This window comes from Urtica dioica, chromosome 6 (assembly GCF_054948205.1).
Source record: "Urtica dioica subsp. dioica isolate 48M chromosome 6, U.dioica_male_clone48M_v1_H2, whole genome shotgun sequence".
NCBI lineage: Eukaryota > Viridiplantae > Streptophyta > Magnoliopsida > Rosales > Urticaceae > Urtica > Urtica dioica.
In genome coordinates, this window is record NC_142761.1 from 36,618,591 (window position 1) to 36,644,669 (window position 26,079).

Below are 26,079 nucleotides of genomic sequence, written 5' to 3' on the forward strand. Positions count from 1 at the left end.
ATAATCTTATTTTTTATTTAAGATAATATTTGTTAATAAATAATCTTAATATGAATTTCTTAAATAACTTAAATAATTCTTAAAATATTACCTAGATTAGATTACTATCGGAAAAGATAATGGCATAATTTATAAATCAAAACATGTCAAACTAAGAGCAAAAAAAAAAAAAAATTCTAATTATATGTTAATTGTAATTTATTTTTATATTTTTTAGAAGTGACATTATTGATCAAAATTACATGATATATTAGCAGTGCAAACACATGTGACACTATATATTGGGCAATATTACATTATTTAGTCTATGAGTATTAAATTGAAAGAAGATAAATCATCCACATATAAGCGAACATGTATTTTTACAGTCCATGAAACTCAAACCCAAGACTTCCGAAATATGTTTGAGATTACAACTGAACCAAGCTAACTGCCCCTTAATTAATTTATTCTTTTAATAACAATGCTAGCGAGGAAACAACTAACCACATTATTCTGAATTTGATATTATAGATTCATAGTAGAATCAGTAAAAGCAAGCAAGGACACTTACACAACACAATTGAGTAGCCTTCTTTAATAAAAGTTATATTTTAATTTTATATTAAAATATAAATAAAGATGTTGTCAAATTAAGTTCCCCACATCACCATGTTTGATCACTAACTAGATCGCTGAAGAACTCGGCGACGACGGGACCCACACAAGGTGTTCGGCGGGGAAGAAATGGCAAACTGGAAGAGTCCCGGGCCCAAACCCTAGCACGCGAAACGACACGTGGTTAGGGCTCCACTTGGTGGTGTCCATGTGGCACACCGCCAAGGCCTCAGCCACGTCACCTTGTCGCCCTCAAGCGACACCTTGTAAACCCGGCTCTCGCTCTCTTGGTAGTGGCAATAAAACACGGCGTACGGGTAGGGCATGGTGTGGCACGCCACCATCTTCGGCGCAGGGATCTCCCTCAGGACCTGAGACACGGTGTAGTTTTGGAACGTCGTTTTTGAGTCCTCCGTGAGAAACGAGGTCGTCACGGCGGTGATGGGCTCGTGGGGCCCGAAGGATCCGCTGGCAAAGTCGAGCATGGACTCGAGGGAGGTTGGGCAGGCCTTGGTCTCACCCTCGATGGGCCGGGCCTCGCATTGGGTTAGGGTTTCCGCGATGGCCGTGCCCTGAGGGGAATCCGGGGCGAACGAGAAGTAGGTCAGGATTTCGCGGAGCTTCTCCGACGAGAAAGGGATCGATTCAGCTTCGTCTCTTGGGATGAATTTAGGGGCTCTTTTTAGGTCTTTCTTGGGGAAGTAGACCGGGATGGTTTGCCCTAGTTTCAGGTCTTTTAAGGTGAATAAGACCATTATGTTGGACTCCATGTGACCCATGGGGTTTGTGGATTGGTTTTGTGGTTTTGGAATGATGGTCATTCAATTGATACTCTTCAACACCAACAGGTTTCGTTTCAGGACTATTTATGGATTGAACATGTAGAGGAATGAACTGAAAAAACAGAGAATACAATATCATTAGACCATGTAAAAGAACAAAAAACAAAAAAAAAAACATCAGGACAAAATTGAGAAAATCACACCAAGCCGAACAAAGGTTGAAAACTTTTGAGACTAAATAAACAAGACCCAGATCTCTAGATATTAAATACTTGAAATTAAACTGAAATATCCTGAACCATATATCTAGTGACTTTAAAAGAGAACAAGTAAATGGAAAACGTATTAAATGACTTTTTGTTGAGTTTTACCAGGACTAGCAGATGAAGCAAGAGTTTCCAACCTTCTGTGATTCCCATTTTCTTTCAATCAGCCACCCCTTCTTCCACCTTTGAAAAATGTTCACTCCAATTCACACTTTACTCTTTTTTTCCCCTTTGTTATTAGTCTCTGTTTATTTTATAGGCACTGTAGTTTAATAGCCAACAAAAATATTCATGTTTTGAAAATAGCGAACGTTTGCATACATTTTGAAAAATAGCCAAACAGCTTATGTGGTATAAGTGATAACTAATAAAAATTATTTGTATGATCTTAGATATTTAAATTCGTCAGGTTTTGAATTCGTCACTTTCTCTTTTCTACTTTATTTCCTACATTTTTTTCCATAAAACTTAAAAAATTCATATCTATCTCATATGAACTCGAAATTGAGTGATTCCAAATCTTACGGATTTGTGGTGCCGAGATCTTCAAAAATAGATCCATTGAGTTTAATGAAAAATCATGTTTAATGGTCATGTTTACATGTGTTTGTAATGACTTTTCCATAAATATTCGATAAATTTCTATATATTTAAAAAAAAATCAGTTATTTCCATATCTAAGGCAGTAATGTGATTTTTCTTCACCATTGGCATTAAAAATTATTTTCCATCCAACACAATGGGTCTATTTTCTAAGATCTCGGCGCCACGAATCCGTAGGATTTGGGATCACCCAAATTCGAGTTTATATGAGATATATATGGATTTCTGAAGTTTTGATGAAAAAAAAATATTTGAAAAAAAGTAGAAGAGAGAAAGTGACAAATCTAGATTAAAAAAAACACTAAATTGATTTAAGGACACTTTTAAATTTTAACCCATTACCCCAATTGCCATATATATTTAGCTATTTTTCCATAATTTTCTAAACGTTCACTAAATTTCAAACATTAATAACATTAAGATGACTTGGTTAGTTACAAACCTTTTATTTTATTTAGCATTATCTAGATAAAGTATCATTATTGTTACAATATTAATTCAAACCAACACCCTCTCGTGGGACCATACTAGTTGACAATTACACCCAATTAATAACAACTAGGCACGTATATAACCTTATAAACATAATAAAATTGCTGTATAACCATCTTTTCATTAATTATAAATAAATAATCATATCTTTTATTTTCATAGTCAAATTTACATGAATACCCAAATTTACTTAGTATACAAAGCAATATATATATATATATATATATATATATATATATATATATATTACGAAATATTCGAATTGTCGAATGATAACACATCATCCGAATAACTATTTACATATAATTAACAAAAAAAATGGTTATTTAGTAACTCACAAATTTTTAGTGACTTAAGTACTTAACAATTTGTTAAATAAATTTTGAGACCATCTTGGAAGTGGAAAAATCCATATGGGATTCTGTGGGACCTAATTCCCGTATTATTGGTACCATTTAAAAAAGGGTTATTAAGTTATATAGCCACACGGATATAGTGGATTGATATTCAGCCCACCTTTGGTTAATTTCTTGTAAATAACCAAGTAAACTTATTAACAAATTAATAAAAGCCTTATTTAACACAACCAAACATATATTTTAGGTAGTTAATTGGCTGCCACGTATGCAAGTTGGCTATTTACAAATTATTTACCAAATGTTGGCTAATTTACAATTCCTATAGTTTAGGTGGCTTACGTAGTCAATTTTTTGTTTAAAAAATGGAGCACATTCATATTGTCAAAAGTGTATCAGAATAAAAATACAATTTAAAGTGAGAATTCCAAAGCAAATTGAAATTCACAGTTACAATACACACAATTTAAAGGGTCGGAAAGTATCTAATATAAAAAAATATAATGGGTCGGGTAAAAGTTTCTTATACCCAAAGACGAAAGCTGGGAATATATATTAGGAGGACTAATATGCGGGGGGAAAAAAATTTCAAGTGGATTTGCTTTGTAAATTAATTTTTAGGGTAAAAACTAAAAAACTAGCAAACTTGTTTAAATGTTAACGGGTATAACCCGTTTACCTATTTTGAACGAGTATGATTAGATCTGCTTAAATCGGATAACGGGCAGATAAACGAAGATCAGGTAGTAATGCCATCTCTAATCACATTACATTTTTTTTTTTTTTGCATAAATAAAAAGTTCTATCAAATTCCTACTAATTAATTAGTAATAATTTCTGTTTGGGATCTTTAACTGTTGAATTTGTCCTCACTACTTCGTTGCAGAGACAAATAGGATCATTGTCCAATTATACAAAAAATTGGATTTCGAAAAACATTATAGAACTTTTTTTTTTCACCATTGTAAATGATGGCAAGCATCAAACCTACGTCAAAACCACCACTACTATATACTCAAAAAAATTAACTAAACACATAAAGGCGATGCATGATAAATAAATAAGGGCTTGAAAAATCTCCTTGAAAAGTAATATGTATGTAATCAATGGATAATAAAAGATATAGTTACATAATTCAAACTTTTGAAATTGCATACAATTCAAAGAAATTAAGACTTTAAGTACACACATATTTTCTAGGATAAACTAGTAACGTAGCCATTTTGAAACATGATTTTTGGAATCTAGCCAACATTCGGTATATTTTATAATCTAGCCATTTACTGAAATTTACGGATATAAAATATCTAATTTACCATTTTTCTTATACTTACTTGATCAAAACACTAGCCCACGTTTGACCGGTTTGAATTGTATACAACCAATTAATTTCAAAATTTTTTGCAATTTAATTGGATATTTAGCTAATTTAATAGGAGATTCGGTGATGTAATTAAAAGAGAAAATTTAATGCAATAAATGCACAAAAAATTTACCATAATTAACAGAAATTAACAAATCAGCGGAGATTAACAAAAATTTACAAACATTTACACTGTATTTGCTTACACGGCTATAATTTCAGCAATTTAATTTCAGCTTTTTGAATTCATAATAGGAAATTCGGTTATATAATTAAAAGGGAAAGGAAATATTTATTTGATTGAATAAAGTCAAATTGGATAATGAATACACGTATTTATGATAAAATCCCGTTCAAAATTAGAAAATAAATTTGGAAAACAAAAATACCGTATTAAAGGAAATGAAAGAAATTGGCTCTACCTGCACATATGTAAATTTACCGTAATTAACAGAAATTAACAAAGCTACGGAGATTAACAAAAATTTACGAACATTCACACTGTATTTGCTTACACGGCTATAATGTTCATTAAAGAAAAAAAACGCTCAATAACCAACTTTGCCAAATATAGAATTTTTTTTAAAATTCTAAATATAAACCGAATATAACAAATTCGGCTACAAAACCAAGTTTCAAAACGTGGGCTAGTATTTTTGAAACCAAACCAAGGCTAATATAGTAAATACCATATTACATAAATATGACACGTCATCAAATTTGGCTAGATTCGAAAATTAAACGAAACTTTGGCTAGATTACAATTGCAACGTTTGATGTGGCTTAGATCGACTAATTTTTCTATTTTCTAAAGCAATAAATGCTTATAATGCATACGAAAAAATTGAAAACATATTAACAAATTTAGTTGTAATCTATTCTCAAGTTAAAAGATAAATAAATATATTAATCTATCCTCAAGTTAATGGTTGTGTAACCGATATGATTATTGTTGAGAGAGACGTAAAAATATTAAATAACATTAAGTAATTATTGTTTTGGTAATTAAGTAGAATTATTTTCAAATTAATGCTAAATTATTTTCAACACTACTAATATACTTTTTTTTTTTTGAAAAAAAATACTGATCTTTCATTGCTTTGGCATATCTGCCTCTAAGTCACAGTACAACCAGGGGGAGCTTGTTCTACCCATAAAACATCAGAATTAACAATGGTGGCATATTTGGCCAACTTATGAGCCGGAATATTACATCTTCGAGAAATAAAACAAAAACGGATATCCTCAGATCGGTAACGAAGGTTCTTGATTTCCTCCACCAGCATTCCCACCTCCGTCGACTCTGTATGTTCCTGACCGATGATAATAGGTGAGATTTATTCGCACTTATCTATGCTTTTTAGATGAGAATCGAAGCTTGTTCTTAGTGTGTTTGATGTTATTTTGTGTAGTTTTAGTGTATTTTCAAGTTTTTGAGTCAAACAGAGAGTTTTGGAGAGTCATGAAGATAAAATAGCATTCATGAGCTAAACAGGGGTATTTTGGACTTCACGAAAAATCGAAACTCGAGTCTTGAGGTTGGCGCGCCGCGTCCGGAAGTATATTTGTTGGACAGTATGTCCGAGGAGCCAACGCACGTCCACAGCGCGCTGCCCCTTCAAAAAATCCAGCTCGGCACGACGCTCCAAATATAAAAGCGCGACACGCCTTTGTGAATTTTTAACTACCGCAACGCTCAATTCAAGTGGCGCGGCGTGCCACATAGTTTTCCAGCTTTTCCCATCTCGTCTTTTTAGCTAATTTTGATCCTTGGATCTCATCCAAGGGCCCAAAATGGCTCCGAAAACACTACTTGAGAGGCCTTATATCACTGTAGGTCTCCATTAAGGGGAGAGATTATTTTTCTAGAGAGAGATTGGAAAAACTAGGTTTTGGAAGAAGTTTGTTCTTGAGCTTTGGAGTGAAGAAGAAGGAGTGAAGTGACACCCTCTCCAATAGTTCACTCTTATCTCTTTCTTTATTTTAGTTATTGTTGTTATGAACTCATTTACTTTGTTGTGTGCTTTTGAACTCATTTATTTTAGTGTCGATTTCTTCTATGTTATGAGCATTGAATATTATTAGTTTTAAAGTTATTGCTTTGTTGAAGTTGAATATTGAAGTTGGTGGTTGAGTTTAATATAATTTATTGCTGATTGTTGAGTTTAGCATTCAATGTCTACTTTTTGTTCCTTACTTTGCTTCTTTTACTCATCTATATTTTGCTTTATTTATTCATAACCATGACTAGCTAAATAGTTAGAGAGGTGCGATGTAGTTAATGATTTGAGTTTGGTTGGTCAATCCTTAGATTAGAATTGTGCTTCATAGTTGGGTTTGAGAGTGAAAATCTATGAGTTATGGGTTGTGTGTTAGCTCTAATTAGATTAGTTACCTAATTAGTGAATCATAGACGATTTTAGAAACCGAGAGATAATAAAAAAAGTGAGCTTTACCCATCCTATTATTCACCTAACTAGAGCTATAGAAAGACTAAGGGGTAGATGTAGTTGATTATAATCCCAGGCTAAATGCGGTTGTTTGTTTTAATAGAATCCAAACCGAGAGGTGTAAGTTCGTCAAATAGCTAGGTCCCTAAAAACTCGAGAGAGATTAGCGGATGCTTTAGAGGGATTGAGACTAAGTATTTCTGTCACGACCCGCGAGCGACAGCTCGCCCACGAGCCGCGACCGATCAACTCTCATATTTTTCATATTAAACAATAGATCATAATACTTTTATATATTCAAATAGTTTGCGAAAATCCGGGGAAATTTTTCGCTTTTATAACTTAGAGTCTTATAGCGACTCCTATACAAATACGTTCCGGAACGTTTTAACAAAAGACACTAACCCCCGGTTAAGAAACCCCATAGCCCATAGGTCAAGGCAATACGTGCTCGGTCTCGGTCTTCGATCTTGTTTTCCGCTTACAAGCGTTTCCCTTATCTACATTACCAAGGGTCATAAAACTATGAGTCGATTGACTCAGTAAGTGGGAGTCTAACTTAGGAAAAGAAAAACAACTAATGCCATGTGACGTGCAAATAAACACATAAAAATGCAGAATGCAGATGCATATGATTCAAGAGCATGCCTAACGCGGGGCCTCGCTCTACGCTATCACTTGTCATTCCACAAGGTTATACAACATCCACTGCTATAACCCTTGGAATGACAAGAAGCCAACCTCAGACTTCGAGCAGTAGTCATCAGTGGCTTAGAGTTTTAAGACTGTCTGGGATCCACTAGTGGTACCATCTTCGTTTGGGCGCCGGCGCTACATGCGTCATGACATAGCAAATGGGCTCGCCGGGGCGACCTTTCCCATTGCAAGAACGGGGTGCTCTCAGCAGCTCCCGTGGAGTACTCAGCGCCATCAGGACCGTCTTAGTCCTCAACACGAGTCGGAACTCGTGGGTACCACCGACAACATTATTTATTATTTGGATACTCTAGCTTATAGAGTATACAACTAATTACAAACAGGAGAGCGTCTCGAGATAAATCCCGAAAGAATTATGGTTTCCCTTTCATGCTCGTTAAGTGTTTTAGATTGAATACTCGGGACGTGACTCCTGGTACTTCTACCCTCGGCTCGAATCCGAGAGTCCAACATGCTCTCCTGTCACCTCTGATCTAGCCAAACTCTATGGTTAGCAGAGGGATCTAACTACAACAAAGTAGCAACGTGGCTGGTTCAAGTTAGCATTTGAACCTATGGGTATAAACCCAACTAAATTTTCCATAAAGAGTGGCCGAAGCCTTAATCTTTGATGTTTGTGTCTTTTAAGGCTTTTCCTACTCTTTATTATTATTAACACGTAAATGCACGTAAACAGGATTATTCCCTTGGTAAGTAGTTGACTTATGTCTCCACACTTACCTGGAACAGCTCGACAGAAAGTTCGACAACTTCCAGCGATGTCTTGCTTTTCACGTTCTCCGTGATACTTGACACTTGTCGAAACGTCAAAAGAAGAGTTAATCGAGTTTTAACATCGATAACATTTTCCTCGAAACTTCAAATTCCTGCTTCGTTGCCTTTGACTCTGTCTGTTCCCGCTCGTCCGTCTAATTCTGTAATCCCTTTCGCGTAATCCGATAACAAGTCAAATACATGATTCCAAGCTCACATAAATTTCCGAAATCAAAACTAAATTTCTCGAGACAATTTCACGAGCCCGGAAACACTCTATTCAAAATCCAGACCCAAGCAAGTCACACAACCAAAAAAATTCCGGAGACACAACGAGCAATCTTACAACCAAACGAGCGCAAACACTCGTATCCATATTCAAACACAAGGCACATCATATTCTCGTCGATACCAAACATACACAAACAATTGCACACTCTCGACTCTAAGTCCCCGATTCAAACACATAATCAAAATTTGCACATAATCGGACTGGTTGAACAGCGACTGAAAAATGCATCATAACTCGAGCTATACAACTCGAAATCCAACGATTCCAGTTTCAGAACGTAACTAACTTCCGTACCTTTCTAACGATATATTATAAGCCTACATATGAGCAGAATAGCTATCTCTAAAACAGCCCGCAATATTGGGTCGCTGTTCTGGAATTCAGCAGTTCACAGCTTTGAATACCAGATTTCAAAAATTCATAACTCTTTCAATACTCCACGGATTATTACGTTCTTGGTCATTTTAGAAAGCCCATAACATCTACTTTCCAGGAAAAATACTAACAAATATAAACTCATAACACATCGGACTGCCCACGTCCGTTTTATCACCATGTCCGAAACATATTCATTTTCGTCCAAAATCAAACTCAATCCAAGAAATTCGTTTTCAATCACCAAATTCATCTCATAGTCATCACCAATCAAGCTCAATGAACAATCAAAACCAACCAAAAACTCAGATTTCATCTCGGATCAAAAACCCCCAATTTTTGACCCTATGAACCCTAGAATCAAATCAAACCAAGGAGATGAAATCCTCACCTCAACCCGTGATATAAGCTTCCCCGGTGAGTCACCACGCCTTCCCCGGCGTTCTTTCTTGCTCCGGCGTCGACGTGGCTCTCAGCGACCTCGTCTTTCTTCTCAGGTGGCGCGCGCGGAGGAGAGCTCGGCTGGAGGATGATGACGCTCGACGAGAAGAAAGGGAGAAGACGTTGAGGTCGAGTGCTAGTGAAGAGGATCGGTGATGATGGCCGAGCAAGCTTTTGTTGCTTGAATTTTTTTCTTTTTTCTTTGTTACTCTTTGCAGGTGAAGCTCGCGTGAGTGAAGAAAAAGAAGAGAAGATATAGCACTCGAAGAAGAAAGAAAGAGGAGAGAGGATAAGATTTCCACGTGGCAGCTCAATCCTTATCCTAATTTTCACAAACCAATCTCTTTTTCTTGTTTTCTTTCAAATGGGTCCCTTAAAAAATCATTACAACCAAGTCCTCTTCATATAATTATTTAATTAAATCCATAACCGAAGGGTTATAATTATATGATTCGAACCGAGAATTTTCTCGTTCGTTCTAAATTAATTAAAATATATTTAAGGTTTCTCGGAATTAATTCTCGTCCTTGAGAATTTATTTCTTAAATTAATTTCCGGAATATTTCCTCGGAAATAATTTATTAGTCGAGATAAACTCGATAATTCCTTTATTTATTCCGAGATTTTTCCTTACCTTAATATATTTTAAATTAACTCGGGAAACTTATACGTCCATCATTCACTCAAAACATAATTGTAACAAACGGGAGCTCGTTTATTTTATTCAAATCCACAAGTCGAGCGTTGCAAAAGTTTGTATATTACAATTTCTATTCTTAACCCCGAGCTTAAAATCGTACCAAGACCGAGCAAATCATTAAATTCACGAAATCCCGCCCCTTGCTTTATTCTTGTGTTTGAATGTTTGTTAATCATGTTTATTTACTTTTGCCTTTAAATTCATTTTGTTCTCCAAATCATAAAAAATAAAAAAAAAATAAAAAATAAAAAATAAAAAAAACTTTTATTTTTTTTTTTATTTTTTTATAACTTGTATAGAAAAACTAGTGATTTTATATCGAAAATCGTCTTGAATCCTTGTGGGATCGATATCCGTGCTCTTTGTACTCTATTACTTGATGACACACACGCTTGCGTCGTGCGAGTTTTCTTTAGTTAAGAAAATCTCCATCAACCGATCAGCGAGACTAAGTGTTGACAGTCCAACTAAACTTCAATCCTGCGATATCCCAACTCTGGAGCTTTGCCAATTCCGAAGATGATTGCTTTCGCCTCCGCTGCTGTGGTTTTAGTCGCTGGTGAAATAAACTAGAATGGTGGATTTAATAGAATGGTCCTTTTCAGAGAAAAAATGCTAGGTATTAATTACAAAATTTGCTTGGATTTATTATGTAACAACTGTTGAACCAATTTCTCGTCCCAACAATCTATACCAGATTTATTCGAATTGTCTCGTATATTTATTTATATGAGTTAAGGGTCTCAGAATCCGATTATGAAGATTAAACCGAAATCGGAAAGAAGTTAATAGATAATAAGAATTTAAATACAGAAAGAGCGAAAGGAAATTCCTTTTTATTGAATATCGAATATAAAACTTACAAGAATAGGAAAATGTTTGAAAATGAGCAGAAAAACTCCAAATGAATATAGAAAAATATAGCGCAATCTCCCCCAAAATTTTAGTGGCGTAAAATGAAAATGGAGTGAGCTTTTATAGCTAGCTCGCTGACTCTCCTGTTTCTTCAGATCGATACGTGTACGAGCAGAACTGGTCTTCGATCCTTCGATCTCGCGTATGCCCCCCCCACCTTTAGGCGATTTGACCGTTTCTTAGATGATCATTCGTTTGAATTAATTGGCGGGACCGTCCAGGAAGATTTACGGGCCCGAGTCGAGTTGGGATTTGTCCTTTGATGAGATTCCTTACTATTGTCTTGGGCCGATCTCGCTTGCGCCTAGGATCTCTAGGTCGAACTGGGCTTTGGGCCGAACTGACGTTTATCCTGAGTCCCCTTTGGGCCGAACTTACCTTGGGCTTAGTCGGTCCAACTTGCCTAGTGGAAGGGGACGATATCCACTCCCACAATCAGTCCCCCAGTATCTTCTATATTATAAGATAATAATAGAGAATATACTTTGTCGAACCGAGATTTTTCAGAATCTGGTTGAAATTTGACGAAATATTCGGGTATTTCTACCTTTCGGTTACTTTTGAGTAGGCGTCAAGGACACGTGTCGCTACGTTCGTGCCTCGATAACTCAAAGATTTTTTTAATTATAGCGATCTTCTCGAGATTCTCAACCATTGATTTGACGTTTAAATAAAGCTGTGACCCTTCGATTTCTCTCATTAATATCAATTCATTCACATCTCAGAGGTAAAAATCGCAACTTTCTCTTCTTCTTTTTGTTCTTCATTTTCTTCTTCTGCGTTTCTTGAATTTCTTTGCTTTTGCCATTTTTGGCTGTGAAAACTCTCGAGATTCATTTTCCTTCTGTTATATTAGTGGCTACTGGGCTTTCTAGGTTTAGTTGACCCCCAGGTTCTGCTTTTCCTTCTTTGGAACCAGTCCTTGTGAAAAGAAATGTCGTCGTCCGACAAGAAGAGCGATGATCCCAACAGCGAATTATCATCGCCGTCGTCACTGACGAAGCGCGATCTCGCCAATATGGGGGAGCGATACAACTTCCCCGATGGGCTGAGGGTGAAAGTGGGAGGCCAGTCCGCCGATCGAATCATCCCTGGGTATGTTTGAGCATACCAGGTATTTTTCGAAGAGTGCGGGCTGCGCTTCCCTATTCCCCGGCTGCTCATCGAGTTCTATGACCTTCTGGGTTTACAGTTCGCCCAAATGTGTCCGAACTTCATGCGCCAAGTGATGGCGCTATTGCTATTATCTAAAGAGGCTGGAATCTCTTTAGATATTTACGATCTCCACCGTCTATTGGTCACGAAGCGCAACTCGAAGCACCACTCGGTGCGCTTTTACTTGGCGAACCGACCTCGTCAAGGTATAGTTACCGACCTCCCAGGCAAGGACAAGAACTGGGGCTCGAAATACTTCTATTTCGAGGTCAGTGAAAAGACGGTCGAGGTGGTGAGGAATTGTTTGTCCGTTCCGTGGAAGACGGACTATGGTAATTAGGGAGGGGGTTTTCTGGCGATCTGCGAACTGGCTAGTGCATGCCTACAGCGAAATGATGCTTTGTTGTTTGTTTTTGTAGAGAAGATCGTTGTTTTCCCGTCGGACGCGTTCGATCTTAAGGTCCAGAAGCTGCGTGCCTGTGAGGTGTCTTGGAAATCTTTTTCCGAAGCCCGATTTGTGGCAACCGGTCTTTGGTCCGTTGCTTCTTCAGGTCGGTCTTTCATTCGGGATTCGTATTCTTCTTCTATTTTGCGTTATTATTCATAAAAAAAAATTATCTTTCCTTAGACGACTCTTCAGACGACCTCTCCCCCTCGTCCAAGATGAATAACGAGGATGTTGACTGGCGAGCTAAAAAGAAGGCTCTCAGAGCGGCCAGTGAGACCGGAGCCTCTTTCGGGTCGGCCGAGAAGGCTACCTCTTCCGCTCCGACGGCACCACCCTCTGCCTCTGGCTTCCAAGAGCTCTCAGTCGTGCAGCCTCCGGCCACGCTGCTCATCGAGCTTGACGGCGAGATCGAGACCTCCAAGACTTCTCCTGCTCAGGTTAAGGCCTCTGGTGCCGAAGTCGCGAAGGTTTCGACCGTTGTGACCAAGTCCACGGCGGTCCCGTCCTCTCAGATTAAGAGGAAGGAGATGGAGGGCGCTTCCCAACAGCAGAACGACCCTAAGAAAGGTCGAACTGAAGATCGCGGGAAAATCGTGAAGGGATCTGCCCAGCAATCCCGCCAGGCGACCTCGCAGCCCGGCCAACCTCAGGGATCTCCGTCGGGCTCTTGCAAGCTGGCGTTTAAACGACATATGGCAAGCTACTATCGTTCCGTCAGCGCGGCTCCTCGAGACCATGGGATCTCCGCCGGTACTCGGCTCTTGCAACCACGTGAATCCCGAGTACCGGCTCCCGATGGTCTCGAGGATGCACGTGGCAAGCTACTATCGTTCCGTCAGCGCGGCGGGTTCTCGAGTAAGTTTTGATTTCCTGTTTTGGCTTCCATGTAATTTTCTCAAGGCTAACTCTCATTTTTTGCAGTTCATGGCCGGGCTGAACAAGGGCTTCCTCGGTTACGCGGTGATGTACGACCGTCTCTCCCTCGCAAACCAAGAGTTACGAGCTAAGCTGAAGGCCTCCGAGGACGAGCTCACGAAGTGTCGAGGTTCTCTCGGTCAAATGGACCATCTCATTGCCGAGGCGGAGAAGTATGCTCGTCGCGTGAAGGACCTTGAAGATCGCCTTCAAGACTCCGAGAGGACGCGGGTCGACCTGAAGAATGAGCTTGACCTGGCCGAGGCCTCCCATCGCAACCTTGGATCCGAACTGGACCGGGTGAAGGCCGAGCTGGAGAACAAGAAGGCGGAAAATTGCTCCTTGTACCGAGCTTACCGTTCGGCTAAGGACTGTTGTCAATGGTGCCCACAAGAAGAGTTGTAGTCTTTATTTTGTACATTTGATGTAATAAAGTCTCGTGAAGACTCTTGCTTGTAATTGCCTATTCATTCATTAATAAAGTTGAAACATTCATTCATTCTTTCTTTGTTTGAAGCTTTATGATAAAACCTTAGTCTTTTAGTCCATAAACAAACTTAACAACTTACGAAGAGACAAATGTAGATTTGCATGAACAAACTCTTCGTAGTTTGCTTAAAACGATATATTCGCAATCTTAGGGTCAAAGGACTATTGACCTCAGTACGATTGTTAGAAGAATCTATGATGTCTGGTTATGAGGCATTGAGAGTTGGAGACTCAATAGTTCTTCTAGGTATCTTCCGAAGGTACTGAATTGACCAGTGCACTTCTAGAGACAATATAACAACAAACCATTTAACCTCTTGTGTCTCGAAGTCACTATGTATGAATTGCATCATGCTTACCTTAATCCTGAAATGAGACATGCCATTTCACACCTTAGTATTCTCATTTGAGAAAGTCAAAGTTCGGACTCACTATGTGATTCCGAACAAGGCCTATTGGTGAAGTACTAAGTTGTGAGTATGTCATGAGTAACTTTGTGAAGTTCTCATAGATATGGAATTCATGTACAAGATTGCTGAAATGCAATGTATGTCACCTCATGCTCTGTTCCTTGGAGTATGAATAAATGAACTGGCCAGTGTCCAAATTGAGTCCTGACTCTTTTGGATGAAACAATGTGACTTGTTAGCTCCTCGTCAATACATTGTTCCTAACTTATTCACAAGCGACAAAGGAGTTGAGGAAATAACAGCTAGAAGGGTAAAATGGTAATTTAGTAAATCCCGACTAGCTGATGACATTCATGAAGGGTAAACATAGATAATATTCAGTGGATCCGCTCGTCATAATTAGGTCGAATTCTTGAGTAGAAAACAAATTCATTTGAACCGAGAGATTTTCAGTGTCAGCTCTTTAGTGGAGTCAGTTGGCATTAAGCTAAACTTGGAAAAGGTTTGTGAACTTTTGAGTCCAAGTGTTTAGCTCAAGCTTTGTTCATTTGGGTCCATGAGGTCACTGTCACGAATCACATCGATAGGAATAGTTAAACTGGAAGCTAAGTCAAAACGAGAACGAAAATAGTCAAAAGGGTATTTTTGTCTTTTGAGACAAAGGATGAAATGAATGTCAATAAATTTTTTGACAAGTTCATTTGATGACTTAATGTCACTCGGCCATGACTTGATCATTGGGCCTCGTGAATTAATTTCATTTCATAAGAATTTTATTGAAAATTCTTAATGGGCCTTTTTCATGTTGTCATGAACAAATGGAAAAGCTTCTAGAAGCCTTTTCTAGAAGGCAATAGGCGCCCAACATACCCAAGAGATAGAGAGAATATTTTGTGCATAAATGTATGAAGATACTTGCCAAAAGAAAAAGAGGAAACAAATTTCCTCTAAGGGAAATAAGAGGTAGGCGCCCAAGTTGAGAAAGAAGCAAGGCAAGGAACAAAAAAAGAAACAAATCCAAGGCTTAATGAAGCCCACCTTGGCCGAGTGCATCATAGAGGAAAAGAGGAAATTGGCTCATGAATATGTGATATTCTATAGAAGAGGAAACTACCTTATTGAAGGTGAGACCTCTCCTATAAATAGGAGCCTCATTCTTCTCATTTTTCTCATTCCACACAAGTTAGAGATTGAGAGACTCTCTCTCTAGACATTGTGGCCGAAACTCCTCTCTCTCTCTCTCTAGTTTATTTTCGATTTTTCTTGTTTTGGCACCTAGGTCCTCACTCGACCTAGTGTTTAGCTCTGCGACTTCAAGACTCATTCTTAAGTCGTAGTGTTTAAAAGTGCTCACTCACTAATTCCTTTATTTCGAGTGATTTAGTGATAGAAACTTTCGCGGTTGCTCGAGGTGCCGAGGAAAGAAAGAGAGACGTGCTGCGAGGGGAGACTAGCGTTGCAAACTTTCCAAAAGCTTCTTCAAAGTTCAAGCTTCAAGAAAGGTTAGTAAACTTCTAGCTCATATTAGTTTTTAATTACATGTACTTGCTCTTTGTCTAGGTTAGTAAAAACTGTTTTTACTTGAAAAGAAATTTTTTAAAATTCCGCCGCTTCCCGAAGCGTTTAATCTTTTTTCTTAAACCCTAGATCAATTCCAACAAGGACGACGGCATTCGCTCGGGCAGGAAAGCCGCTGGGGCAAAGTACAAGGGGGCGTTGATAGCTTACCGCCAGTTCGTCACGACCAAGAGGAAGAGGACGACCATTATGCGTAACCTCGACCAGGCCAAGGCAGCGTCGTCTATCTTCCAGGAGGTCGTCAACAAAGAGATTACCAAAGCCCCTGGCGAGTTGCAGGAAGCTAAAGACGAGCTGGTGAAGCTTCACGCCGAGTTTGACTGCGTCCCCCTGCCTTCTCTCGCTGGGGCCGAAGATCTCGAGTTCACTCCCTATGAGGATCGCTCGCCTCCTGACGTGCCGGCGCCCGGGGCTTCTGAGGTCGTGGACCAATTCGGTTTGATGCTTGACAGTTCGGCGGCCGTGCTCGCGTCGATCGACGAGGGTGGGGAGAACTTGAAGGAAGCCGAGCCCGCCAAAAATAAGTCGGCCTAGACTCGCCTTGACCTCTTTCAAGTTCAAATAATTAGTTTGTTTTCGGGACCCTGCCTGGGCATATTTATTTTGGGCCCGTTATGTGGGCAAGTTTGTCGAACTCTTTTCATTTTATTATCATTGTTATTTTTTCTTTCTTTTTACTTGTTTCGAACATATTTCACGATTTTATTAAATGTCATTGATGTTTATTTCATATTTTGCTTGCGTTTTTATTCTGATAACGGCCTCAATAGATAGTACATAATTATCTTTTGCCGATACCTTAAAGTTCGTGTGTTTGAACGAACGCACTGATTTACTATGGCGTTTATTTATTGACAACTTATTTGTATGATGTGTGCCGACCATCGCCAGTCGAACCCCTAGTCGTATCGGGATTATGTATATGGCATGCCACCAGGTTATGCCTTATACATGATATGTTTTTCGAACCAAAACTCTAAGTCTTTCTTTGCTCTTGAGTCAGGTTTATAGTGGTTTATCGTACACTACGCATGAACAAAGCCTTGGGCATGTTCACTTGCGGGTGTAGGTTGAATCCATCATGCTTGGCAAATTGATCTGACTCGAACTTGTTCGTTCCAAGTTTCTTTCGTTTATGTGAGGTGGGGGTTGAACCTTGTCACAAGGCTGCCTACGTACCCATGTTTGGGATCAAGCCGTTGCGTAGTTTGATTGTTATGATATTACTTTTTAACAGTAATATTTCTTTAGGTTCATGATATTCCAATATCTGAGTATCGGGATACCGTCGAGCGTTTCAAGCTTGTAGACGCCTGTTCGTGGGATTCTTGAGACTCGGTATGGTCCTTCCCAGTTTGCTCCCAGTTTGCCGGCGTTTTCTTCGGCCCTGTTCTGATACACTTTTCTCAACACGAGATCTCCAATGTTAAATTCTCGGAAGTTGATTCCTTTATTGTAGTATCGGGCGATTGATCGTTGGTACAAATTCATGCGCGTTAACGCTTGGTTTCTCCTTTCATCTGTCAGTCGAGGGAATCGCTCAGCATTTTGTTGTTAGTTTCTTCGTGATCATTCGCGTACATGGTGCGAATTGTCTGAATCTCGTGCTTGATGGGCAATATTGCTTCGACCCCGTAGACCAGAGAATATGGGGTTTCTCTGGTAGGCCTTCGTGGACTCGAGCGGTAGGCCCACAGCACTCCAGGGAGTTCGTCGGCCCATCGCCCTTTTTTGGCTACAAGTTTCTTTTTCAGGTTATTAACAATTGTTTTGTTGGCAGCCTCAGCGTGTCCGTTCCCTTGTGGGTACCGGGGTGTCGAGAATCGTAAAGTGATTCCTTCTGCTGTACAGAAGCGTCGGAACTCTTTTGATATGAATTGTGCGCCGTTGTTAGTGATTATCTCTTGTGGCGCTCCATGTCGATAGATTATATTTTTCCAAATGAAATTTTTTACGTCCACGTCCCTTATTGAGACGAATGCTTCGGCTTCAACCCATTTGGAAAAATAATCTGATGTGATAAGGAGGAATTTCAGCCCTCCAGGTGCTTTGGCTAGGGGGCCGACGATATCCATGGACCATTTCAGAAACGAATATGTAGCGGATATGGAGGATAGTTCCTCAGCTGGTTGCTTGATATTCGGGGCGTGATTTTGGCATTGGTCGCATTTCCGTGAGGGTTGCTCACAGTCGGCTACCATGGTTGGCCAAAAATACCCTTGATTTTTTATTTTAACAGCTAGGGCTCTTCCGGCCGCGTGGTTCCCATATTCTCCTTCGTGTATTACAGAAAGGATGCGTTTGGACTCCTCTTTTCCTATGCATCGTAAGTATATTCCGGAGAAACTTCTTTCACTACTACAAATAAGCCTTTCTGGTGTGGAAGGGCATTAGGTGCGACTTGTCGCACCTAAAAGTCGCACCTAAATGGGCAACAGGTGCGACTTGTCGCACCCAAAGGGCTCCAAAAATGAAAAAAATTTCGCTGATTTTAAGTGGTATTGGGTGCGACTAGTCGCACCGAATAGTTTTGAAACCTTTCAGGTGCGACTAGTCGCACCTGAAAGTCTTACAAAAAATAAGCGCTCAACTTCTCCCCCTCATTTTTTTCATTTGTTTGACGTGGTATTTATTTTTTTTTTTTTACTTTCAGGTGAGACTAGTCGCACCTATTAATGTTTTTAGGTGCGACTAGTCGCACCTATTCGAGTATCAGGTGCGACTTTGTCGCACCTGATTACTAGGGTTTGTTTTTAAACAGCTTCGACTTCTTCATCTCTTCACAACAACAGCCCTCCCTCTCTCTCTCTCTCTGCGACTCTCCCTCCCTCTGCGACTCTCCCTCCCACCACCGTGAGCCACCACCGCGAGCCACCACCGTGAGCCACCACCATCTCCCTCGCTCTCTCTTTTCCGAGGTACCACCGCGAGCCACCACCTAGGCCACCATCGCGAGCCACCACCGAGGCCACCACCGCGAGCCACCACCGTGAGCCACCACCATCTCCCTCGCTCTCTCTTTTCCGAGCCACCACCGCGAGCCACCACCGCGGGCCACCACCGCGAGCCACCACCACAATCTCTCCGTCATCACCACCTCCGACCACCATCCCTCCGCCACGACCACCTCCGACCACTATCTTCTCAGCCTCGGTATGTTTTTTATTTTATTTTATTTTATTTTTGTAAATTATGACCTTTAGTCGTGCCTCGGCAGCCCCGGCCATCATCTCGCAGCCCCGTCCTCGCCGCGTCGCCTCAGCCCCGTCCTCGCCGCGTCGACTCAGCCCCGTCCTCGCCGCGTCGACTCAGCCCCGTCCTCGCCGCGTCGCCTCAGCCCCATCCTCGCCGCGTCGCCTCAGCCCCGTCCTCGTCGCGTCGCCTCCGCGTTGCCGCGCCTTGTACCTCGCAGCCCCGTCGGTGAAGGTTAGTGGTTATTTATGTTAATTAAATTAATTGATTAGTTATAGTAATTAGTTAGTTAAGTTCATAAATTAGGTAAATAAATTTGTTAAGTTGTTATTTATGTAATTAATTCACATGTTTATAAAAATGCTAATTAGTTATTACATTTTAATAAGTATGTTAATATGTTAGGTTAATAAGTAGTTAATTTAATTCACTTGTTGATTAATTTGTTAATTTAATGAATGAAGTATATTTGTGTTTAATAAGTACATGTATTAATTATTGTAGTTATAATTGTTAATATATATAGTGTTTATAATTAGTTTAGTTAACTAATTAATTTGTAGTGGAAATCAAATTGGTTATAAGTTGTTAGTTTAGTTAACTAATTAATTTGTAGTTTAATTGTTAACAATTTGTACTTAATAATGAAATTGGTTATGTAACTAATTTTAAATTTTAAATGTTAGTTTAATTAAGATTGAAATTGGTTAATTGTTTAAACTATAGATATTGATAAAATGTTGTGACCGAGCCACGGAGGCTCGGTTTAGGACTTAGTTAATTAATATGATAGTTTCTGGATGGATTTTAAATGTTTTTAAAGTAGTTAGCAGGTTTTTGGTTTAACAATATTATAGGGGAAACTCTGCCAAAATTTCGGTAGAGTTTTGAACCAATTAGAATCGAAATCCACTAGAAACAGTCCATTTTCAAAAACAATCCATTTTCCAGGATTTTGAGGCGCTTTAGTATCTTTCCCACAATTTCAACAATCCATTTTAAAAAAATAAGATACCTTTCACAGTCTCTCTCTCATTCCTTCTAAATTTGCTCTCGGTCCTTTAGTAAGATCGGACTTTCAATGCTAATTAATAATTCTCGTTGTCTTTCTCGTTCAGCGAAATCAATGTCTAATCCAAGTAGAGATTGGGTTACCGAGAACGAGAGGTTGAGCTCTCAGTATAAAACAGGGGTTAACGAGTTTATCCGCATTGCAAGCAGACAACCGAACGAAAATGGCCAATATCGTTGCCAGGTTCTGCGGAGTTTCAGCGTGATCGTCCTAGCGGTAGCGGCAATGGCCGAGGAGGAAGCAGCAGTAGTGGCCGCGGAGGCAACTTATTTGGAGGAAGAGGAAATTCCTCTATAGATAAGTTTTATAGGTAACAACGAAAATAGTTGCACTTGTATATTTTTATATTAGCGAACAAACTCGTATTAGTTGCTTGTATATTAAAAATATTTTAATATGAAATATTAATTTCTAATTCTAATTATAATTCTATTATAATTCTAATAATATTAATTTCTAATTCTAATAATATTATATTCTAATTCTAATATTTGTAAAAAAAAATTAAATAAATTGGGAATCGGGTGCGACTAGTCGCACCCAATACTATGGCGGGAAGGGTATTGGGTGCGACTGGTCGCACCCAATAAGTTGGCGGGTAGGCTATTGGGTGCGACATGTCGAACCCAAAAGTCAAATTCCCTCCTTTCCCACGGAAAAATAGGCGCGACTTCGGTGGGCATCAGGTGCGACTTTTGTCGCACCTGATGCCCATATTTGTAGTAGTGTTTTAAAAAGCACTCCGTCTATTATGGAGAATCTTGCGCTTTGGCTAATTAGCTTTCGGCGCAATTGCTTATCTGTCGGGGTATGGCCTTCGGAGATATATCTGATTATATCCCTTCTCCAGTCCCCTTCTTCTATTATTACCATTATGCTTGAGTTTTTGGTAGTGATAGAAGATTGTTTTATTGATTCGACCGGTATGATTCGGCTTATTGTAGGATCTGACGTTGAAGCTAAAGCGGCGAGGGCGCCAGCTGTGATGTTTTCTCCTCTAGGGATGCGGGTTAATTCGAATTTTTCAAATTGATTTGTCATTTCTTTTACTAAATGTGTGTATGCCTCCATACGCTCGTCTCTTGTTTCGAACTCTCCGCTGATTTGATTCGCAATGAGCTGCGCGAGTCGCAAAAAGCGGATATGGATTTCGCTCCCACAGCCTTTGCTAGGCGTAATCCTGCGATTAGTGCCTCGTACTCGGCTTCGTTGTTTGAGGCAGTGAAATCCAGGCGGAAGGATTGTTCAATCACTTCTCCATGTGGCGATACCAGATGTATCCCAATCCGGCCCCTTGTTTTGTGGATGAACCATCGACTTTAAGGGTCCAAATTCCAGCGCATGTCGTGGTTTTGCTTTCAATTGCGGGGAGCTCGATAAGGAAATCGGCTAGAACTTGTGATTTCGCGCATGTTCTAATGCGATATTCGATACCATATTCGCTTAACTCGACGGCCCGTTTGGTTAATCTTCCTGATTGATTGGGGCTGTGGAGAAATGATCGTAAAGGTTGAGTGGTCATTACTACTATCGAGTGGGATTTGAAGTATGGTCGTAGCTTTCGGGCTGCTGTGACGACGGCCAGAGCTTATTTTTCCATTGCTGGATATCTTGTTTTTGCGTCAACGAGTGATCTACTTATGTAAAACACAGGTTTTTGGTGTCCTCGCTCTTCTCTGACGAGTACTTAGCTTCATTTGGTAACTGTTTAGGACCTTGAAACATTCCTCTAAATGTGAGACGTGGTCTGTTTCTCGTAGCGATTTTACTAACTTGTCGTCGATGTAAACCTCCATCGTTGTTCCTATTTTGTCGGCGAACATTTTGTTCACTAGTCCTTGATACGTGTCTCATGCGTTTTTGAGCCCGAAGGGCATCACCTTATAGCAATAGATACCCTTGTCGGTTGTGAAAGCCGTTTTTTCCTGATCATTGGGATGCATCAGGATTTTATTGTATCCTGAGAACGCATCCATGAATGACAGGATTTTATGACCGGCGGTGGCTTCCACCAAGCGTTCTATGTGTGGTAGTGGAAAGTTGTCTTTAGGACAAGCTTTATTAAGATCGGTATAGTCGACACATACGCGCTATTTACCGTTCTTTTTTTTTTACGACGACGGTATTGGCGAGCCAATCGGGGTATTTTAGCGTATCAAACCGGATTTTAAGAGGCGTTCTACTTCTTCGTTCACCACTTTAGCCCTCTATGGGCCAAGTTTCCTACGCTTTTGTTTTACGGGCTTATAACTGGGGTCGACGTTGAGTTGGTGTGCGGAGATTTCGAGGTTTATACCCGGCATGTCCTCTGTCGTCCACGCAAACGTCTTATTTTTCTTCTTCAGGAACGTTATCAGCTCTCGGCGTACATTCCCTTTCACCTTGGCCCCGATGCCCACGCATCTCTCGGGGTCAGTTCTGTCGATCTGAATCTGTATTATTGACTCCGTATTAGGGTCGTCTTTCTCCCCTGAATTTTCCATCGGAGACGGATGGGTGATCTCGTTTCCAATGGCCATTAATTGCTATTGGCCTTCGTTGGTTTCTTCGCTAGATGGACCTTCCGAATTGTTTTCTTTTGGCTGATGCTTTTCGGTGATTCTTTTGTGATTATTCATATAACAAATTCGGGATGCCTCTTGGCTCCCTCTGATTTCTTGTATCCCGTTGGGAGTCGGAAATCGTATGCACATGTGGTAGGTTGACGGTACCGCCCTCATCCTATGTATCCAAGGTCTTCTGAGGATAGCATTGAATGGGGACGGGCAGTCGAGAACGGTAAATTCGACCATCCGATTTACGTCTCCGGTCCGTACAGGGAGTTCAATGATTCCTAGAGAGGGTGTTACTTCCCCATTGAACCCAGATAGTTGGTTGGGTTTGCGCTCAATTTCAGCTTCCTCGATGTTCATTCTATCCAAAGTGGTTTTGAATATAACATCTACGAAGCTTCCACCATCAACCAAGATTCTGGCTACTATGCAGTTACCCACTTCGAGTTCGATGATCAAAGCATCGTCGTGGGGCCCATATAGCCTTTTGGTATCGTCTTCATTGAATGAGATCGTGGTATCTTCTACCTTTCGACACCCAGGTGACCTCGGTGTACCTTTAAGTTGACGCCGGTGTGCTTTAATTGAGTTTACGCTATCCCTGCAAAACTTTGAACATTCCATGATATAGTCGATCCGGGGTTTTGGTTTGGGAGCGTCGTTATCGTCCTCCTTTGCCCTTCCCCTTTATGGGGAGGGATTTCCTCGGGTTCTGTTATTGTTAAATTCCTTCTTCAGGGGCGGTGGTCCCAGGTCGACATTCTTCAGCTGTCCATTTTTTATACTTCTCGATAAGTACTTTTCGGGCTACGACACAGTCCAGAGTATCGTGTCCGTAATATTTGTGGAAGTCGCAGTATTTTTTCTTGTCACGCGGCCATTTCGGGGTGCCTCCTTCGGAAACTCCCTCGTCGTTTACGTTAAAGGCATGTTCTGGAATGTTTGAAGGCTTCCTCCATTCATTGTTTCGGTAAGGTCTCATTCCTCCGGCCACTCCTCGTGAGGGTGAAGCCGACCCACAAGTGCTTCGGGCCTATGTGGGGTGGAACGAATCCGACTACCTTTGTCGTAACCACGTGTTAAATGGTCTCGCCGACTCTTTATACAATGTGTATAGCTCAAAAGTCTCTTCTAAAGAGCTTTGGGATTCGTTGGATCGAAAGTACAAAACCGAGTATGCGGGCTCTAAGAAGTACATTGTAGGTCGCTTCCTCGAGTACAAAATGGTGGACACGAAGACCGTGGTGAGTCAAGTGCAAGAGCTTCAACTCATTTTCCACGAGATTCAAGCCGAAGGAATGACCATTAGCGAGTCTTTCCAAGTTGCCTCCGTGATAGAGAAATTGCCACTGGGGTGGTACGAGTTCAAGAACTACCTCAAGCACAAGCGAAATGAGATGAGTCTTGAAGACTTGGTTGTTCGCCTCCGAATCGAGGAAGACAACCGTGGCTCCGATAAAAGACTGAGAACCGTCTCCGAGCGAGCCAATGTCGTCGAACATGGCGAGAACTCGAAGGGGAAGAAGCACGCCCACAAGCTTGGAGTCAAGGGAGGGACGTTCAAGAAGAAGTACCAACAAAAGATTGTTGGTAAATGCTACAATTGCGACAAAGTTGGTCACCGAGCTGCCGATTGTAGAAAGCCAAAGAAGAAGAAGGAGACCAATGTCGTGGAGGATGATAATGACCTCCTCGTCGCTGTGGTCTCCGAGGTCAACATGATTGACTCGAACCCGAAGGAGTGGTGGTTGGACACTGGAGCAACCCGCCACATCTGCGCTGACAAGAACTCCTTCTCCACCCTTGAGCTGCTAGGAGATGGAGAAAAGTTGTTCATGGGCAACTCTGCTACCTCTGAAATCAAGGGGGAAGGTGAAGTCTTCTAGAAGATGACCTCTGGGAAGGAGATGAAGCTCACCAAAGTTCTCTATATGCCTGATATGCGGAAGAATCTTATCTCTGGGACTGTGCTGGATAACCATGGATTTAGGATGGTTTTAGAGTCTCAAAAACTTGTGTTGTCTAAAAATGGAATGTATGTGGGCAAGGGCTATGTCAAGAATGGCATGGTCAAAATGAATGTAATGGCCATCAAGGTAAAAGAAATGAATAAAACTTCTTCTTCCGCTTATATGATTGAGTCGTCTAATTTATGACATGGTAGACTAGGTCATGTAAATTATGACACACTGAGAAAATTGATTAATTTGGAGTGTATTCCAAAGTTTAATATTTACTCAAATCATAAATGTGAAATTTGTGTTGAAGCAAAATTAACGAGAACATCTTTTCATAGTGTTGAAAGAAGTAATGAATCTCTCGACTTAATCCATACCGATTTATGTGATTTAAAGTTCATGCCCACGAGAGGTGGTAATAAATATTTTATGACTTTTATTGACGATTGTACAAAATATTGTTACGTATATTTGCTTAAAAGAAAAGATGAAGCAATTGAGAAATTTGCCATATACAAATTGGAAGTTGAGAATCAACTTAATAAGAAGATTAAGAAAGTACGAAGTGATCGAGGAGGTGTATATGTTGAACCATTTGGTGCTTTTTGTGCACAACATGGAATTATTCACGAATTCACTCCAGCTTATTCTCCTCAATCAAACGGCGTGGCCGAACGTAAGAATCGCACTCTCAAGGAGATGATGAATGCGATGTTGTTAAGTTCTGAGTTACCCCAAGAAATGTGGGGGGAAACGATCTTGTCTGCAAATTATCTTCTGAACAAGATACCCCGAAAGAAGGAGGATAAGTCTCCGTCTGAGCTATTTATAGGAAAAAGACCTTCCTATAAATACTTGCGAATGTGTGGGTGCTTGGCGAAAGTAGTGGCTCCCGCTCCAAAGAAAATGAAGATAGGACCAAAAACTGTAGATTGTATGTTCATTGGGTACTCACACCATAGTAATGCATATAGATTCCTTGTGTATGACTCGAAAAACCCCGATATACACAACAATTCGATTATGGAATCTAAAAATGCTTCGTTCTTTGAACATGTATTTCCTTATAAGTCTAAGGAAGTTTAACTGAGTTCATCAAACCAATTTCTTGAGGATATTGAGGAAATAACTCAAGATAATGATGAAGAGTCCGAAGAAGAGATAGAGTCTGAGGGACTTAGACGAAGCAAGCGAGCGAGGGTAGAAAA

The 26,079-nt window shown here is 40.2% G+C and overlaps 1 protein-coding gene and 1 pseudogene across 2 annotated transcripts; both read right to left on the minus strand.

Annotated features, from left to right (window-relative positions):
• Window positions 1–653: 653 nt before the first annotated feature.
• LOC149393854 (BURP domain-containing protein BNM2A-like) lies at window positions 654–1,875 on the minus strand (annotated as a pseudogene). Its single transcript, XR_016299854.1, has 2 exons — window positions 1,751–1,875; window positions 654–1,491 (listed from the first exon to the last, which is right to left on the minus strand). The product of XR_016299854.1 is annotated as a BURP domain-containing protein BNM2A-like (transcript).
• A 21,011-nt stretch (window positions 1,876–22,886) lies between these two features.
• Window positions 22,887–23,537, minus strand: LOC149393855 (uncharacterized). The gene has a single exon (XM_089618190.1). The coding sequence runs from the start codon at window positions 23,535–23,537 to the stop codon at window positions 22,887–22,889; it is 651 nt and encodes a 216-aa protein (XP_089474316.1).
• Between the last annotated feature and the right edge of the window lie 2,542 nt (window positions 23,538–26,079).